The following is an 18945-nucleotide window of genomic DNA, read 5'->3' as shown; positions in this document are numbered from 1 at the left end:
TTTTTTTTTTTTTTTGCAGACATATACATATGTCTATAAAGTTGTTGTTTAATAAGTTTTAGTAATTTTACTTTTAACTTGAGTAATGCTGCCTTGGCAAGCTGAAATAAAATGAGTAACTATTTTAAATGTTATTTTCATTGTTGATTATATTTCGAGTAAATAATTTTTAAAAATGTTTTCAGTTTATTTAGCGATAATAACTCTGGTTCAAGCTGCAGATGAGCTCTTCTATTTTTGAAATGCCTCTTGAGTATTTCCTCAACTCATCTGACAAAAGCATACGCACCCATTCGGATGTCTACGTTTGGCAGCTTGCAGTGCGTCTGGCCCTAACAGGGAAATTACTTTGTTCCCAGGCCTCATTAGACAAAGACAGAATAAGACAATGTCAGGAAATGTTTCTCTGTTGTCATCCTCCCGGGTGGTGCAGTTTTATTTAAGGACAGTGACGCACCGTCCCATCTAGCCTGGTCCTTCAGAAGAGACAATAACAGGCCCTGGGCAGTTGGTGGTCAAAAGAAGGTGTGGGTGTATGAGAGGGCAGTGTGAAAAAACTGCTGGTCCAAGGTCAGCCAAAGGGGAAGGATGAGGAATTTCAGCTCTGTTTGAATTCCTGCCAAACTCTCTCTGCCTCTAAGGCTGGGAGGATTTCTGGGTGGTTTATGCTGAATATTCAGGGCAGATGTCAAACTAACAGATGGCACAGGGCAATGTATCCTCCTAATATGATTCCCCTTGAATATTATAGAGCAATCCTGCACCTAATATATACAGTCAAACCAAAATGTATTCAGACACCTTCAACATTTCTCACTTTATCACAGTTTACTCACTATAGTTTAGAAAATAATAATAAAATAGGATAATAACTTATCAAATAGTTGTCAATATTTCACTTGTTTTAGTCATTCTTCCGTTAGACTGTCTCACAGATGAATAAGGTTGAATAGTTGTCAGCTGTACACAATTAGATAATACCAATTGAGGTCAACCAATTACCAAGCAATGCTTAATTTTGACGTGCAAAATGGTCGCATTAGCATTTAAAGGACAAGTTCGGTATTTTACAATTAAAGCCCTGTTTTAAGATCGTTTCTGATGAAATAGAATGGTTAGGATTGTTTTTTAGACAGATGCTGCTGTCCCGAGAATTTTCGGATTCTGTGGTTTTAACACCCACACCTCTACAATGGTAGCATAGATGCACAGGAACAATCCTTTATAAAACGTTTAAAACTTTAGATTACAAAGACGTGAAACTCACTGAGTGGTCTGGGGTGTTCACTGATATGCTCACACAAAAATCGCTGCAAAAGATGCTTTCCAACAGATGTTTTACCATTCGTTGTAAAACTGTAGACCTATTTGTCCGAACGCCTCACAACCGTACAAACTTTCGTTGAAAGCTTGAATAATAGACACTCCAGCCCAGTTGGTGGCGATAATGCACCTTTGCCAATTGCAAGCAAACCACTTGTATACTGTAGCCTACGATACCATGACTGCTTTAGACTACAGAAAGAATACAAACAACCCCATTTCCGTTTCCGGCGGCGGAGTAATACCGTACATCACAGAACATACGATACAAGTCAATGGAGTTGTACAAAAACTACGATAAAACCTGTTGGAAAGCATCTTTTCAGCGATTTTTGTGTGAGCATATCAGTGAACACCCCAGACCACTTGGTGAGTTTCACGTCTTTGTAAACTAAAGTTTTATGCGTTTTATAACCACAGAAACTGAAAACCATTCTATTTCATCAGAAACGATCTTAAAACAGGGTTTACTTGTAAAATACCGAACTTGTCCTTTAAATAAATAAATAAAATAAAAAAAAACACTTAAGGAAAACATGGTCAGGTCAATTTGTCTGAATAATTTTTGGTCCCAAATACATTTTTACTGGTAGTCCACTGTCGGAAGAATTTTTTGGGTATAATATGTCACAGTTTACTTTATTTTGTTATCCTTACTTGCATAAATGAACTTTAGTGTCCTGCACCCACTAGTAAAAATATATATATAAAAAATTATATATGATGTCTGAATTATTTTTGTAACTAATGCATATTGGTACCTGTTTGTGGAAAATGTTATATAAAAATAATACATTATTGCTTTAAAAAAAAACACATTTTCAATTAACAAAACGGTTTGTTTAGAGTAACTGTGAACAGTGTTTCTCATTCAATGTTCAAGTTTAGTGACTGATTTGATGACTCCTTTATGATGACAGTTGCTTGTTTCGTTACAAAAGGAATCAGTGCTTTTGAACGAATTGGTTCTATCTCACCAAAAATTGTAAATGAAGTACAGTATACATCACCTGAGAAATATTCTCTGCAACTATACTAAGCCACTGCTAAACATTTAGATTTATGAACAAGGCAGTTATACATTTGAACATTTACCAGCTATGATGCAGATTCAATAAAACGCTGAAAATGAAACTTGATCTGCCTTTTGCAAACGTTAGCACAATGACCTGGGTGTGTCTTTTATGTGAGCGGAGGGATATATGATACGATCGGTATCGAATCACACTAGACTGACATTTGGCCTTGGTTACCAAGAGACGTCACACTTCTGACCAAGACGACAGCTGTTGCTTGACACACTAAACCTAATCCAACCTAAATGGGTAACTGAGTTTCTCTAAAGGATGTTGTCTATTTCAGTGTCTAACATTTCTAGCCCATATAGTCTCTCAGATTTATGCTAATTTAAGTAAAACAAAAGATAAAAAAGACACATATTTAGGCCTAAATGTAAGATTTATGTAAATTGCATCTATTTGGATTACACTGTTTTAACATAAACATACTAATAAAGTTAATGTTATGGTTGTTATTCATACATAAATTAAATGGTAAATATATTTTAAGTAATACATATTGGTTGTTCCACTGCTAGCCATACTGATTATGGGTTTTATGGTTGATGATTTGAAAAATATTAAATAAATGCATTTAGAAAATTATTTAAATATGATGCAAATAGTTGCCATGCTAAACTATGCCATTATGTTTTAACTGGTTAACTTTTGTTGTTACCTGTTTCATTTATGCAAAACTGACAAACATGCATAACATTTTATTAGTTTGTTTGTTAAAATGGTCTAATTCAAATGGATAGAAATTTCATATGCAATTTTAATACATACATCTTATGTTTATTCCTATTTTGAGGACACGGCAGAAAAAAGGGCAACACAAAATGCATGGACTAGAAAGTCCCCTCAAACGGGCCTTCTATAACGAGTCAGTTAGACGGCAATGTCTGCCATTTGATAAGGTTTTTCCATAAATTATGAGCTCAGTGTCATTCTACTCTCACCACGCGCATCTTATTAGGTCTCAAATGAGCAACAAAGTGTTAATGCCACCAGAAATGAAATGGCAGATTAGACCCATATCCACAGTATCAAAACTTGCCAAATGTGAGTTTGTATTATGAATTTAAACAAAGCCCTAAGTATTACATTTTACTGCTGATTTTACACCATTTGTGCTCCAGACATGAATAATAGGTTAACTTTTACATCTATTAATTTAGCAGATGCTTCTATCCAAATCAACTCAATTGGTGTGTTAATTTTTCCAAGTGATCAGTGAGTTTTGCCTGGACAAGCACCACTTTCATCTTCTAGTGCATTGTGCATTCATCAATGGCAAACATGACTGTGTGTATGAATTATTACATACATTACACATTTTTTTTAGAGAAAAAAAATACTTTCCCCCCTAAACATGTCAATCACATTTCATTATAGATGTTAACATTCCAGACATCCCTTTCTCCCCCATCATCTGTACGTCTCCCTGCTTTTGAGGGTGAGGTGTTTACACTGATAATAACGAATCTGAAACAGGATACTGGGTGACTGGGGGAGAAGACAGACCCTCACAGCACACACTTGCATAATAGGATGGGGAAGAGCTTACACTTCTCTCCTTTTAGCAGGAAATGGGCGAAACCTGGGTCGAAATTATTTCTCCGACATTTTGTGCTGTGAAGGAAGTGTCTCCTGATAGAAGAGGTCATTTGGTTTCCTGTTGTGCACCAACAGTTCCCCCCCACACACACATTTCAACCCAGAAAAAAAAAATAATAAAATAATATATATATATATATTATATAAAATTCATAGATATTTTAATACCACAAGCACAATTACAATATTACTGCATTATTACTGTAATTCAACGTTTCTCCCTTTAAATCTCACTGTGACTGTATGAGTGTTTTACTATTTCAGAAACATTATTTTACTTAGTGCTGTAAAATTGATTCATTGCATCTAACACAAAAGTTTTTTTTTTTTTTAATATGTGTATATACACATTTTTTATTAAATATATTTATATAGTAAAGGGCTGTCAAATCGATTAATCACACATGTATGTATAAAAGTGTGCGTGTGTGTCGCTGTCAAATCGATTAATCACACATGTATGTATAAAAGTGTGCGTGTGTGTCGCTGTCAAATCGATTAATCACACATGCATAAATGTGTGTGTGATCACTAATTTCACTGAAATAGCAATGAAGATTACCTATTAATTGTCATTTAAGTAAAATTACTGAGCTTAAATATACAAGCTTGATAATGATCATTCTAGAAGAAAATGTCAAATGGCACTTAGAGGATTTTGCATCTGAACTTCATATTCATATATATTAGACACACACACACGCTTATGCATACATGTGTGATTCATCCATTTGACAGCCCTTTACTAAATATAAATATATATGTAATACAATTATTTATCATTTAATATATACATCATATAGTTTTTGTTTTCGTATTACAGTAATGAGAATTTTGGGTAAAAACGTGCATTATTTTTTATATAATAATATAACGCAAAAATTCACAGAAGATGAACATTCAAAGTAGAGGCATTATAAAAATCTTTTGATTTTTGGGTATAATATGACTGAACCATGTTTAGGCCTATAGTTTACATCAAAATATTAGTTAGTTATTTTTTGGGTATAATATGAATAAGGATATTGACAGATATAGCGAGATTTACCGTAACGCAGATCGTTGTTTTTATTTGTATAATTTTCCCATAACTTAGACTAGGGATATTAAGTAAAAATTGCTAGTAGCTCTTTCACTATTGGTCTAATCCGGGGTTTTCCATGTACAGGAAATGTGTGGAAAAACGCCTGCACATAAGATGTGTGGTGGAAGAGATAAACATTCCAAACTTCAAACACACAGATGAAGGTATAGCAGGCGGCTTATCAAGGACTATGATAACAAATGGAACACATCAGGAACTAGTCAAGGTAGCTTTTGCGTAAAGGAGCTCTTCAAGGCACCAGGATTATTAGCTTTAACTTCACCAATCCACCTGTATAGAAATTTGGACAAATGCTTCACTAGAAATGCTTGGATGCGTCATTCATGATAAATCACATTCAATTGCTCAGAGCACACATTTTGTTCATTCAGTGAAAACGTTCGGCCTCTTTCATAGATTTAAAATAATCAAGTATTTTAATCTTTAGACTGAGATGTCACACGATAGTTATGAGAAACAACATTTTTAATTACTTGAAATAAATACTCCAGTACATGCATGATAAAAAATGAGAAGGGGGGAGGGGGGGGGGGGCTTGGGGGGAACAGCACATTAAAATATCATTGTAAGTCTTGTAAATAGTGTAAAACCTATGGCACACACTCACAGCAGCTTTAACTCATTAGAAATTCACACATGGAATACGAACAATATGATGCTGATGATTTCTACAGATCTCAATGACATCCATTCAGCTGAACACTGAGGTAAAGACTTTCAGTTTTATTTTAAGGCTTCTGTTGTAAAGACCGCTTTAGGCCACATTCTCAACCGACAGGAGGATTTGCTGAAAATTTGTCAGTTTTAGTAAAAGCTACTGTTTTTTTCCCCCCACAATCACATCCAGTATGAGAAAATAACCTATAAATGGGACCTTGAGTAAAGCCGACTGCCATGAAAAGTAAATTTAGATGGATAAACACTACATTTACTCAAATTAAGGCTGGGCGATATAGCTAAAAATCGTGATATTTTCATTATATTCGATTTAACAATTAATTTGTTTTCAAAAAAAAAAAATGTCCCCTGTGAAAAAGACATCTGGACAGAACGTTTAGTCACAAATTGTTTACTGCAAAAATCAACACTAGTTACTTATTTATATGAACCTCTTATTTACATCACGTTTAGTTATAATGAGACGATTCAAGCATGTAGAACACAACAAGTGGATTCCCCGTTGACTAATTTAAGCACCTGTGATTGGTCATTGTGTTTCGGAGCTCATTGGCTACAATGCTCAACGCTGTTAAACATGTTGCAAATAGAAACATTTGATGCCGTCTACGGTGCTCTCACACACATATGCGTGGGAGTGTTTGAAAGCAGCTGCTTACGGCCTTTCTAAGACATACTTTTAACATTAAAAGATAACCTCTCCAATGTTCAAACTATCGCCCAGCCCTAACTCATACTACACAGGGGTTAAACCTGATTAGATTCTTTGGTACTTCAAAAATAACGTGCTGGGGAGTTGTTTTAATTCACAGAATGAGAGTTAACTGGCGGTAAAGTTCTAGGTGAGGATCGTTCCCTTAGTGCCTGAGACAGGAGAGTGCATCCGTCCGAGACGGCGCACGCAGAGTTGCGCAGACGCTCCCGGTAGACGGGCATCTGGGAGCTGCTCTCGGGATGCTGGGAAATATCCCTGAGGCCCTGGGTCAGGAGGACGCAGGCCGACACCACGCTCATGGCGCCGCCCAGGACGGCCGTCTGCACCCCCTTGCCCTCGGGGGTGATGGCGGCGGCTTTTCCGAGGAACTGCGGCTCGGTGGCGAACCCCACCAAGGCGTGGACGGCCTGCACGAGCGGGCCACTGAAGAGGACGCAGCGGTTGCGGGTCAGCTCGCTGGGGCAGGCCTTCAGCTCACGCATGCACGCCAACAGAGCCGTGGCGCTTGTGCTCATGCACTTGACGCTAGCTTTGAACTGCTCCTTGGCGAACTTGTCCTTGGATTTATCACTGGCCAGAGAGGAGGCGTCCGTGAGCGTGGTGAGGTTCTTCAGGATGTTCTGCGACACCTCCAGAAGGAGCTGTGGCGTCAGGTCGGCCAGAGCTGTAAGGCGTAGAGTGTTGCACGTCTGCTCCACTTCGTGGCGGCAGCGGGTGACTTTATAGCGGTCCACCAGGCCGGGAACGGCAGCCTGTGAGCCTGGGATCTCCACTGCCGCCAAGTACGCGGCATGCGCCGAATACTCTGTCAGCGAGACCACCAGGTCCCCCATCTCCAACAGTCGGTCCCCGACCTCCACAAACTTCCCCATGTTGAGCTGGCTCTGAATGTCATGAACAATAATAGACAATTCCTTAGTTCGGGCGATCAAGGTGTCGCGACATTTCTCGAACGTCTCCGCTATGAGCAGGCCGTCGGAGTTCACCACCGGCCTGGTCTCGCTGGACAGCAGGAGCAGGTCCGCCACCAGCTGCATTTTGCTCTTGCATGCGTCACAGATGGATAAAAGTCTTTTTCTTTGTTGCAAGCTGCCACTAGGGATGTTGGTAGAAACCTCACTATCTGATTTTCCAGAGCCACTACTAGCCATAGTAGTGTGGTCGCTCTAATGTTCAAAATAAAGATCGCAACACACGTTCTCTTGTGCGAAACATGTGATTTATGTCATTTTCTTCAGTAATAAAAGATTTCCACACCTTCTCAAGGAGAGTGAAACTGGCCAAAGAGTCTTATATAATGTCCTTCAGAAGAAAAAGTCCACTCAGCTTCTTTGCGAACACACAGGACACTTTGATAACTCAAAATAATATGAAACTTCACTCAATGCACCTGTGAGAATAAGGGAAGTACTTTTGAAGAAAAAAAAAAAATATTCCTATAATAAAAAATGCAGGCAAAATAGGCTGGTGAGAGCTATAGTTAAATATCCCTTCAATTGAAAAACTCTGAATTGCCCAATGTTTAAATAATCAGATTTTAAATGTGCATAATGAAAGAAATAATACAATTCACAACTACCTCTGGTAAGGTAGGCTACAGTCTGATCAGTTTCACAGGTTGTCAATGTTGCTCCAACAATGCAAACAAACCCCAAAAAATCTTTTAAAAGGCTACTGCAGTGCCATGAACGAGAAGATGGCCAGATGAAGGCAAAGTGCAGGTTGACTTCCAGAATTTGTCATTTCAGGTTTTCTTCGTGTCATGCAAATTAAATGCATTGAAATACACGTCCTGCAATATGATGCTGATGATGTATTGACCGTCTTGCTGACCCTGCGTCCGAAGCTCGAGACGCGCGGGCGCCCGGCGCCACTGCACCATCATCCCACGAGACCTTGAAAACTCATCAAATATTCCCGAACGACTTTCAGCCGTTTCTTTTTCGTACACAATCCAAGTTCTGTGGGAAAACACAGTTCCTTATGCATATCTATTGTCCATACGCCCTCTCCAGCAGAAAAGCAGCGGTTGTCCAGTGGCAGATAGTTTCGCTTTTGCTTGCCATTGTTTTAACGTTCAGCTTAATGTTTTATTGTAGTTTCCTCGACAATAACGAACTTAGTTCGCTACTGAGACTCTCGCGCGTCGGTTGTAGTCTCCCGCTACATCTTGCGTATCAGGAAGCGACGGGAGGGTGTGGCTGAATAGCCTGTTAGCTTCCCTCAAACTCCGACACTTTTATACACTCCACAACCATTATTCCTGGTCATAGAGACGAAACTCCTCCTTTTAATCCAGCAGCCGCTCAACCGATACGCTTATTTTACAGAGGTAATGTTAGTCGCGCGAGAAGTCGTGTTCATTCCTCACCAGTCATCATTTCCCGAGGCCCCGTTGTGAGACTCAACTACCGGTCTGAAGGCAAAAGTTACACCCAAAGACAAATCCCAGAGAAGTTCCTTGTGTTACCCTTTTTGTTTGTTTGTTTTTTCTTGTTTCTGGTGTTTCGCCCATACAGTTTGCGCTTCCCTGTAAATCCAACAGGTCTCTCGCGTGTGGGGTATTTACTACTTTCACAATGTTCGCTTTCAGAGCGGCATAGAGTGAGTTATTTTTTTGTTTAGTGGACACGCCGGTTGTATTATTATGCGTTTGTATTTTAAACGTACTGAAACTTGTATTGTTTTGACTTTCTTGAATAGATTTGCCGTCACAGGTTTGTGTTGTTTAAGTATATTTCGTGTTAATATAGTGTTTTAATTATAGGAGTTTGCTCCATTTATTTATATTGATGTGAGCAGTAAGTACTTTGTTTATTTATCTATTATTAACGTTTATGTTAGTGCTGTGGGATTTTAGTTGTAAGTATACATATTCGTGGGATCCTAATGCAAATAATAATAAACAAAAAGCTACCCTACCGCGCTCATAAAAACATCAGATTTGCCTCAAAACAGCTGATTTATCTTGGGAAGGGAAATAGGATTCGCCGATGCAAAACTATGACGTAAATGCGCGTAAATGCAGTAGAGTACTTTTCATTAGACAAAAAGAGACGCTGGGAGTGTGAAGGAGCCAATGAGAAACTACAGGGTGGGGCTGTTGCAGTGAAACCACCCCTCTTTGGATTTGGGATGGGCTTTCGTCAAAGAACTACTTATGATTATCTAAATATTGCATTTTGAAGATTTACAAGCATACGCATTCATAAGTACACGTTGGCCTATCGTTAACCCTTTGACATTATACAGTGTGTTTCACTACTCAATTGCCCATTTTCAAACAACATACTCTTCATATTCAATATAGATCCCTGATGTAGGCATTGTTTGGTCTGTTTCATTATTAAATTGCAAAAGTAGACAGCTACTGGATTACACAAAGCATTTGTTATGAAGTGTGTTGTATCTGAACTGGGGGTTGAGGGAGGCTGTGAACACTGCATGTCAGTTGTACAGCTGCACGGGGCACTGTGCCATTGGGTGGGGTGTCCTGAGAGGAAACAGTTCCGATTCTGTTGAATGAGCCGCACACACTTCACATGAGTCCCATGACAAGCACTTTAGAGACCCATGTGAAGTGAAGAGCTGAAAACCCCTGAAATCTGAATTATTTTGTCTCCTCTTCATTTAACTGTGACTGTGTGGTTTCCTTTTGTTTTCATTGTTTGTTTTGTTATTGCTTAAACATACACTAAGATTATACATGCACCTTTTTATGCAAAAATTGAACATTATATAACAATGCATATATATATATTTTTTTTTTTTGCTAGGGGTAATATAAAATCAACACAAGAGTGTTTCAGGTATATCAAATAAATACTGAATGTGAAATTTGATCAACATGTATGCCTGAGTAAGAGTATTTAACTTTTCTTCAGAATAATCAGTGAAGCATAACAGTGTTGTAATTCTGTACATGTCAGTATTTATTTTCCTAAATTCCAATTAACTGTGTAGATCATATATAAACAGCTTTTAAAATAGAGTTAGTGGATGTTATTATTGTATTATAAGAATGTAAATCCACTAAGATATGCACTGAAACTCTTTCAAAGATGCAAAATCTGTAACTAAATTAAAATCTTTCCAAACGTAGGCCTAAATGTGGATTATTTTGTTTTGTTGTTTACAATGTAGCCTAAACTTATTAACTTTCTATTTTGTGTTTGGTCCCCATGCTGATTTTTCATTCGCCACTTTATTACTTAATTATTTAATGTATATGTATATTATAGTATTTTGTGTTATATTTTCCTTGCAACAAATAAATGGAAGATAAAAAAATCCTGCCACGTGATCAGGCAAACACGTCCTCTTCCTTTAGCCAATGACGAGCGGAACGATTTTACCCAATCAGCGAGCTCCATGTTTAAAGATGGCGACTCCCGTCAGCTGCCGGGCTGTATCAGTATTGCTTTTTCTCATATTATTCATATCGGTTCATTGTACAGAAACTAAAGCAAAGAAGAAGAAAGACATAAGGGATTATAATGACGCGGATATGGCCAGACTGCTGGAGGAATGGGAGGTATGAACGAACTCATCCACGCTGCAGCTGCAGGCATTTCATACGCTGTTTTCTGTGCTGATGCAGACTTCATTCAAGTGCCTCTAACAATAAAATACCACGGCAACCGCCAGAATACCGTCGTTTTGTCATTTAGTTTATGTAGGTGCGTCTGTATGTTAATCAACCCCACACTTTTATCGATTAACTACCACATTTCTACCACAACAGTATCTGCCATATTTTGATGTGAACTATAAACATGGTTACATGTTTTTTGTATATTCTTCATTCATAAGTTCTTTCTGTGTATGTACACGTTTTAAAAAAGTTCGTTGTTCAATGTTCCTTCCAAAATTGTAGTTTTTCTTTTGTATGCATATTGCATTAGATACAGTGCTTAACATAAGTTAATACACCCATGCTAAAGTTGCTTCCTTAAAATACAGGGTGCATAAGTCAGGACACCACTATGTTAAATTCCCATAGAGGCAGGCAGATTTTTATTTTTAAAGGCCAGTTATTTCATGGATCCAGGATACTATGCATACTGATAAAGTTCCCTTGGCCTATGAAATTAAAATAGCCCCACATCACATAGGCTGCCCTTCATACCTTGAGATTGGAATACCTAGAGATTGGCATGGGGTATTTTCCATAAGATTGTCTCTCAATGCAAATCAAACCAGCTGGCTAACTGAAATAAAATGCCAATCATGCCAATCTTTAGCTATGGGGAAGGGTAGACTTCTATGTGATGTATATTTTAATTCTAAGGGCCAAGGGAACTTTATCAAGATTCAGGATGCATAGTATCCTGAATCCATGAAATAACTGGCCTTTAAAAATAAAACTCTGCCTGACTCTATGGGAATTTAACATACGGATGTCCTGACTTATGCACACTGTGTTTTAAGGAATAATATTTATTTACAATACATTACTCATTCACAACGAAAATTGGTGTCCTTAAAGATTGATTTTTTTTCCTATTTTTTTTTAAATTTAGACATTAAGATCAATTTCCAAAAGATTATTTTTTTTATTCCTCTTTTTAATCAACTTTAGCATGGGTGTATTCTCTCATGCTAAGGCTAAGCACTGTATATAGATGGATAGATGGATTGATTTTACACATTTTATAGGGACACTCCTTGAGTCAAAGGTTGCCTGTGAAAGACTATGGTTCACAGTTTTTAGCCAGGTAGTGTTAGTCATTTACAAAGTATTAAAGTATACAAATATTTAAAGATTAAAACTGTTGTAATATTACCTGCATATATTTACATTCTGAGTCTACAGTGGACAATACATTAAAATTGGAATATATTTATTATTCTAAATAAACCATATAAAATCTTTAGTTTAAAATTGTATGTTGTAAAGTTTTAACATTAAATATTATATTAATAAAGTTAAGTATCTAAATATAAAATATTGGATATATAAAGTTTGAAAATAAAATGACGCTCTAACGTGATTATCATATTTTCCCTTCTTTGCTTGACTTTTATCTCCTACGCCCTGCCCTAACAACCATACAATTTTGCCATTTTAAAAAGAGATTTTCTTTCTTCAGTGTTTCTCATTGACATGTTTTCATTTATGACAGAAAGATGATGACATCGAAGAGGGCGATTTACCGGAGCACAAGAGGTCTCCTCCACCCATCGACTTCTCAAAAATAGATGCATCCAAGCCAGAGGAGCTCTTGAAGATGTCCAAGAAGGGAAAGACCTTGATGGTGTTTGCCTCTGTGTCAGGAAACCCGACAGAGAAGGAGACGGAAGAGATCACTGGCCTGTGGCAGGGAAGCCTCTTCAATGCCAACTTTGATGTTCAGAGGTAACAACCAGGGCTGGGAAATGTGAACAAAAAAAATGAACATATCTCTCAGACATCTACTCTCAGACAACAGAATAAGATAGGCCTACACATTGTCTAATGGCGCTTTTCCATTACCAGTACCAGCTCGACTTGGCTCGCTTTTCGCTGCGTTTTCCATTGCAGACAGTACCGCCACAAATAGTACCCGGTCGTCATAGCGACGCCGCAGGAAACTGCCGTGACGTAATCTTATTTTCGTTCTTAGTTGCCCCATCAAGCTCTTGTTGGATCCTCTCTTCGGCAATCAAACAAAGGAAACTATGTGAAAATGGCGGGGTTATACTGGATACTCCATCTGGCGCGTGCAATGCTGACGCATAGAATAGAGACGATTCCCTCTGACCAATCAGCAGTCGGCATTGTTTCCACGTCACATTTTAGGATCAAAGCGTGTAAACAGTGTAGCCTATACTTGCACATGGGCGAGGGGTGTGATTTTCGACTAATAATCGAATAATACCCAGCGATCTCCGCGTATTATTTTTGCTTGAAATGTCAATCCCTAATCTCTATATTTTCGGGCTGAATGGCGATATACAGGATATATCTCTGTGTTTTCTACTTGGATAAAAAAGAGCGTTTTTTTTTTTGTTGTTGTTAATGCACATCTTTGCCAGTGTTGTTCTACAAACAATGAAAGCAAATATAAAAACATGGAAACAAATGAGCATTTTAGCACTTATGGTTCTATCATCCTGAAGTCAATGTGTTTTTGGTTAAAGGAGTAGTTCACTTAAAAAAAAAAAACTTTTCCTGATAATTTACTCACCCCCATGTCATCCAAGATGTCCACATCTTTCTTTCTTCAGTTGAAAAGTAATTAAGGTTTTTGAATGAAAACATTCCAGGATTTTCTCCATATAATGGACTTCATTGGGAACCAAATGGTTCAAGGTCCAAATGAGAGTTTCAGTGCAGCTTCAAAGGGCTTTAAACGACACCAGACGATGAATAAGGCTCTTATCTAGGACCCTTCAAGTCATGACTCGAAAAAAGATTTCTTCATTTTGATGAACGAGTTTGAACAGGAGAGTCACGCTCATCACAATACAGCAAGGTGAGCATTTCTGCTTATAAAACTTAAACGTTTTTTATTTGTTTTTGAACTGACCGATTGTCTCGCTAGTTAATGATCGATTCATCTTCTGGTGTCGTATAAAGCCCTTTGAAGCTGCAACTCTCATTTGGACCTTGAACCGTTTGGTTCCCAATGAAGTCCATTATATGGAGAAAATATCCTGGGATGTTTTCATCAAAAACCTTAATTTCTTTTTGACTGAAGAAAGAAAGACATGGACATCTTGGATGATATGGGGGTGAGTAAATTATCAGCAAAAGTTTTTTTTTTAAAGTGAACTACTCCTTTAAAATACTGAAAGATTATTTCAGGTTTTATTCCAAAGCATAAAATACATCATTACCCCACTCGTTATTTATTTTTACAAAAATTTAAGCTGTTGCGAGTTTTTAAAAATGCGGTTGCTAACAAGTAGCGAAATGGGACTACAGAGGCTGTCAGGAAGATTAAATGTAATCCCGCCGAACAGGTACACTCAGTCCGCTTTTACAGTCTCATTATGCTTATAAGTGTACACTTATAAACTATTCTAACTCAAAGTTTCTGGTAAAATGTTATTTCAATAAAAACAGAAAGTGTTAATTTTAACAAAATAAGAGGTATCATACAAAATGAATGGACAATATTTTCAGGACAGTATTTTTTTATTTAGTACTGTCCTGACTATGATATTTTTTAACTTAAAAGATGTTTACGTATTTCGCAAGCGTATTGCATTCACTTGAAGAAAAAAAATCTCTGTTTTTCTGGTTTTTTTTGTTATATTATCTCAGAATTACAAGATAATTTTTCATGTAAAAATTTTTGCTCTGTTTTTCTGAATTAACAAGTTAATTATCTCAATTACAATTACAAGATCATTTTTCATGTAAAAAAAGTTTTTGCTCCATTTTCTGAATTAACGAGTTAATTATCTCAGAAATACAATTGCAAGATCATTTTTTCATGTAAAGGTTTTTGCTCTGTTTTTCTGAATTATCGAGTTAATTATCTCAATTACGAGAATTTTTCATGTAAAATGTTTTTGCTCTGTTTTTCTGAATAAACGAGTTAATTATCTCAGAAATACAAGATAATTTTTCATGTAGAAGTTTTTGCTCTGTTTCACTGAATTAACGAGTTAATTATCTCGAATTACGAGAGAATTTTTCATGTAAAGTTTTTGCTCTGTTTTTCTTAAATAACGAGTTAATTAACTTAGAATTACAAGATAATTTTTCATGAAAAGTTTTTTTCTGAATTAACGAGTTGATTATCTCAGGATTACAAGATCATTTAACTCGTTAATTCAGAAAAACAGAGCAAAAACTTTTTTTACATTAAAATTATCTTGAAATTGTAATTCTGAGATAATTAACTTGTTAATTCAGAAAAACAGAGTTGATTTTTTTTTCTTCAAGTGAATGTAATATGCTTTTCGTAACAGTCCACAAGACAAAAATATATAAAAAATTACCCCATTCAAACTGTACGTACCCTTGATTCTCAGTACTATGTCATTTCCTGAATGATCCACGGCTTACAGAAGCATTACAATGTACGTTCCTGGAACAAATTATGTATTTGCCTTCAAAAAAGTTTTCACCGGCTCTTAATGCTTCGTGTTTCCTTCTGGAGCATCAGTCAACGTTTCAACCTTGTTTTAATAGTTGCGTTTAACTCCCCATAATGTCCTCCGTGTGAAAAGATGGATCTCAAAATCACAGTCACTGTCAGGAAGAGTTCAAATATGCAAAAGATGCATTTTGCAGATCTGAATCGCTGCTTTTTTTTTAAGCTTTCCTAACCAGCTTTCTTTCTCTTGAAATGCTTTTTGGTTGCTCTGTGAAAAATCACTGAAGGTTACTGTTTGTTTTTTGTCTCATCAGGTTTGTCGTGGGATCCAACCGAGTCATCTTCATGCTGCGTGACGGGAGTTACGCCTGGGAGATTAAAGACTTCCTGATCGCTCAGGACCGCTGTGAGGATGTGACCGTGGAAGGACAGGTGTTCCCTGGGAAAAATGCCAAGAAAGATGCCAAGGGCAATGAGCAAAACGACACCAAGAAGAAAGGAGACAAGAAAGCAGCCAACCGAGCAAATAAAAGCAAGCAAGAGCTTTAATAGCCGAAGCTCAAAGGCACAACGTCTTAATGGGACCGAAGAAGCATTTCTCTAACAAGTGTTACCAGCGTACTTTGATGCACAGGTCACTAACGGTTGACTACAGTCAAATCAGCTGTAGTTTCAATTTCTTTGATTTATTTTATTGTCACTCACCTCATTTTTCACACTCTGAATAAATCACTTTTATAATTACATGTGCATTGCATTGATTATTTACAGTCAGTGTTGGGGAAAGTTTCTTTTAAAGGTAATTCATTACAATATTGTTATTCATTACTCTCTAAAAAAGTTACTAATTGCCTTACTTTTTTGGAAAGCAATGCATTACGATATGTTTGGATTACTTTTTGTTTGTTCTGAAAAAAAAAAATAGATTTTTGTCAAATGTAAGGGCTCTTTTCCCACCAAAAGTGAAATGAATAAACCTCAGGCTGAAGGAATTTCTTAATCTTCTATTTTTTGTTGACTTTTTTTTTTAATGCATCTAGTAGGTTTACAACACGAGCAGTCGCTCAGTAGCAATAGAGTTATGAGTCGTCTGATTTATCTGAAGATTTACATAACACCGTGCTGAAGGATGTTGAAATGCATTAGGAGGATCATGTGGCAGACGCGAACTGATGTGGAATCGGTCAAACAGCTTCTGGCAAAGAAAATGAATTTAGCAACAGCAGAGAGTCATATTGCCCCAGTTTGAAAAAGAGAGCAACATTAGGCGCTAATAGAGTAATCGATCATTCTTTCCCTTCTGAAGCACCATATGCCATGATACCCGGGAAAACGCGAGTACATCTCATGGAAAGCTGTGAGCTTTTCAGCACTTTACTGAATGAGAAATGTGATCTAATTGAATTGAAAAATGATTTTGTGTGTGTGTGTGTCTGTGTGTGCAATCATCCATTAACATTCATCCATTCATGCAGGCATTTGTTGTTCATCATCCTATGTTGACACATTTGTTCAATCCTGACAGAACATATGTGACAATGTTTTTATGGCGAACTAATGGAGAGCCCAAATGCAAAATTCATTACAGTTTCTATACTAAATGTTTATTTATGAGCAAACAGATTTTTGCTTATAAAAACTTGTATGCATTGTGCTTGTACAAGTGCATGTACAATATGTATGTACAAGTGCTTGTATGCATTTTTTTTTATCCTGTCTTCTCCACAAAAAAAAAAAATATAATAGTAAATAGCAGTTGTTTGATTCATGATGTTATAATTGCAGTTTTATAATTTTGCCATATAGTTTTTAAGACTAATAACGTCTAACACATTGAAATTTTCTGGGATACTATTAACTACACTGAACAAAACTGTGTTAGTGAGCACTTCTCCTTTTCCAAGATCATCCATCCCCCTAAACAAGTGTGGCATATGTTCAGTGTAGGACTTCCAATACCAGCCAATACCCGTGTTTTCAATTAAAGCACCGTGTTCAAATACTACTGGTCACAATTGTGACCGTTAACAAATTTACAAGTCTTACGAGCAAAATATATATGCAGGAGTATAATTCTCATAATATATCAGTAGTAGACCCTTTAAAGAATATATGTACAAAATGTGATAGTTCTAGCTTTGAATTAAGATGTTTTACATACTACTTTTTGTAGTAGTCTGAGGAAGACATTTGCTGTGTCCGAAATCTCCTCTCAAACCACTGCTCCCTACCCCCTATGTTCGAACAGGAGAGTCACGAACGTGCATCACAGAACAGAGCAAGGCGAGCATTTGAGCTTATAAAACTTAAACTTGTTTTTTTTTTTTTAATGAGCGATCGTTTCGCTTGAGAAGACCGTTATTCATCGTCTGGAATCGTTTAAAGTTCTTTGAACAGTTTGCACTGAAACTCTCTTTTGGACCTTGAACTGTTTGGTTCCCATTGAAGTCCATTATATGGAGAAAAATCCTGGAATGTTTTCAATCAAAAACCTTAAAGGAGAACTCCGGCGAACAATGAACCTTTGGTCTAATAAAACATCGGAACCTAGTCAATTGTTCTCTGAGATTTGTTTTCATGATAATCGAATGTAAAGAGTTTTATCTCTAAAAACTGTTTAGCGTATAATGCTAGTAATGGGGGCATTGACTAAGTAAAAAGAAATCGCTATGTTTATACCACTAACAAGGCTCCATACATGCAAAACGAAGCATTGAGAACTTTCTAAGTGTACAGACCGTTTAATAAGAAGCACTTTATAAAGACAGTTCACTTCACGCAAATGGTATAGAAGAACAAGAGGCGAAACTCGGATGCTTTTTTGGTAACAGCCACTAGATGGCGCTTCGGTAGCGCGGCCGCCATATCGGGGTGAAAATTCCAACTGGAGTTACTGGACAACAGCACAGATAACAGTTTTTTGTGTTATCCTATAACTAATTGCCACTTTGGACATTGGCTGTGTTTTTTTGTTTGTTTACATGGTCTTGCTAAAACTGTTTACTGTAAACCTGTTCTATTGCTGTTATATATTTATTGTCAAACATTTACATTTTAGTACAACATTTATTTGCTGAATTAATTTATTTCATTTATAACTTTTTTTTGTAAGTAACGTTACGTGTACCTCCCGGGAAACGTTATTGTAAACGTAAAAATGTTATTATAACTTTATGAACTGATATCACTTTATTCTTACCTATCACTTAATGTGGAGAGTAATATAATTAATTAAATCCTTGAACTTCCCTGTCTCAAGTTATGTGGGGGTAAAAGCCTGGTTAAGTAGCAACTTATTTTTTAACTGCTATAAAGTTAACTGTTGTGAGTTAAATAATCACCTAGCCTAATTATTTCAACCTAAAAATGATCTCTGCACTGGACTAAATATATGTATGTTATATGACGGCCGAG

General features: G+C 36.9%; 2 protein-coding genes across 2 annotated transcripts; one reads left to right on the top strand and one right to left on the bottom strand.

The window, feature by feature from the left end:
* Window positions 1–5940: 5940 nt before the first annotated feature.
* tlnrd1 (talin rod domain containing 1) lies at window positions 5941–7785 on the bottom strand. The gene has a single exon (XM_039659091.2). It carries the CDS (start codon window positions 7648–7650, stop codon window positions 6586–6588), a length of 1065 nt encoding a protein of 354 aa, XP_039515025.1. The 5' UTR covers window positions 7651–7785; the 3' UTR covers window positions 5941–6585.
* Window positions 7786–10817: 3032 nt separating this feature from the next.
* mesd (mesoderm development LRP chaperone) lies at window positions 10818–16275 on the top strand. The gene is made up of 3 exons (XM_039659092.2): window positions 10818–11033; window positions 12625–12857; window positions 15846–16275. The coding sequence occupies exons 1-3, from the start codon at window positions 10833–10835 to the stop codon at window positions 16078–16080; spliced, it is 669 nt and encodes a 222-aa protein (XP_039515026.2). The 5' UTR covers window positions 10818–10832; the 3' UTR covers window positions 16081–16275.
* The last annotated feature ends 2670 nt before the right edge of the window (window positions 16276–18945 follow it).

This window comes from Pimephales promelas, chromosome 1, assembly GCF_988280905.1.
Source record: "Pimephales promelas chromosome 1, fPimPro1.hap1.1, whole genome shotgun sequence".
NCBI classification, from domain to species: Eukaryota; Metazoa; Chordata; class Actinopteri; order Cypriniformes; family Leuciscidae; genus Pimephales; species Pimephales promelas.
The sequence above is the reverse complement of the archived record's forward strand: the minus strand, read 5'-3'. Positions and strand labels throughout refer to the sequence as shown.

What these genes read in the sequence shown, in the direction of transcription:
- tlnrd1 (XM_039659091.2), bottom strand. Translation starts at nt 7,650, where the DNA reads ATGGCTAGTAGTGGCTCTGGAAAATCAGATAGTGAGGTTTCTACCAAC.
- mesd (XM_039659092.2), top strand. Translation starts at nt 10,833, where the DNA reads ATGACGAGCGGAACGATTTTACCCAATCAGCGAGCTCCATGTTTAAAG. An exon ending in GACTGCTGGAGGAATGGGAG is followed by an intron (nt 11,034 to 12,624) that starts GTATGAACGAAC and finishes CATTTATGACAG; the next exon opens with AAAGATGATGACATCGAAGA. An exon ending in GCCAACTTTGATGTTCAGAG is followed by an intron (nt 12,858 to 15,845) that starts GTAACAACCAGG and finishes TTGTCTCATCAG; the next exon opens with GTTTGTCGTGGGATCCAACC.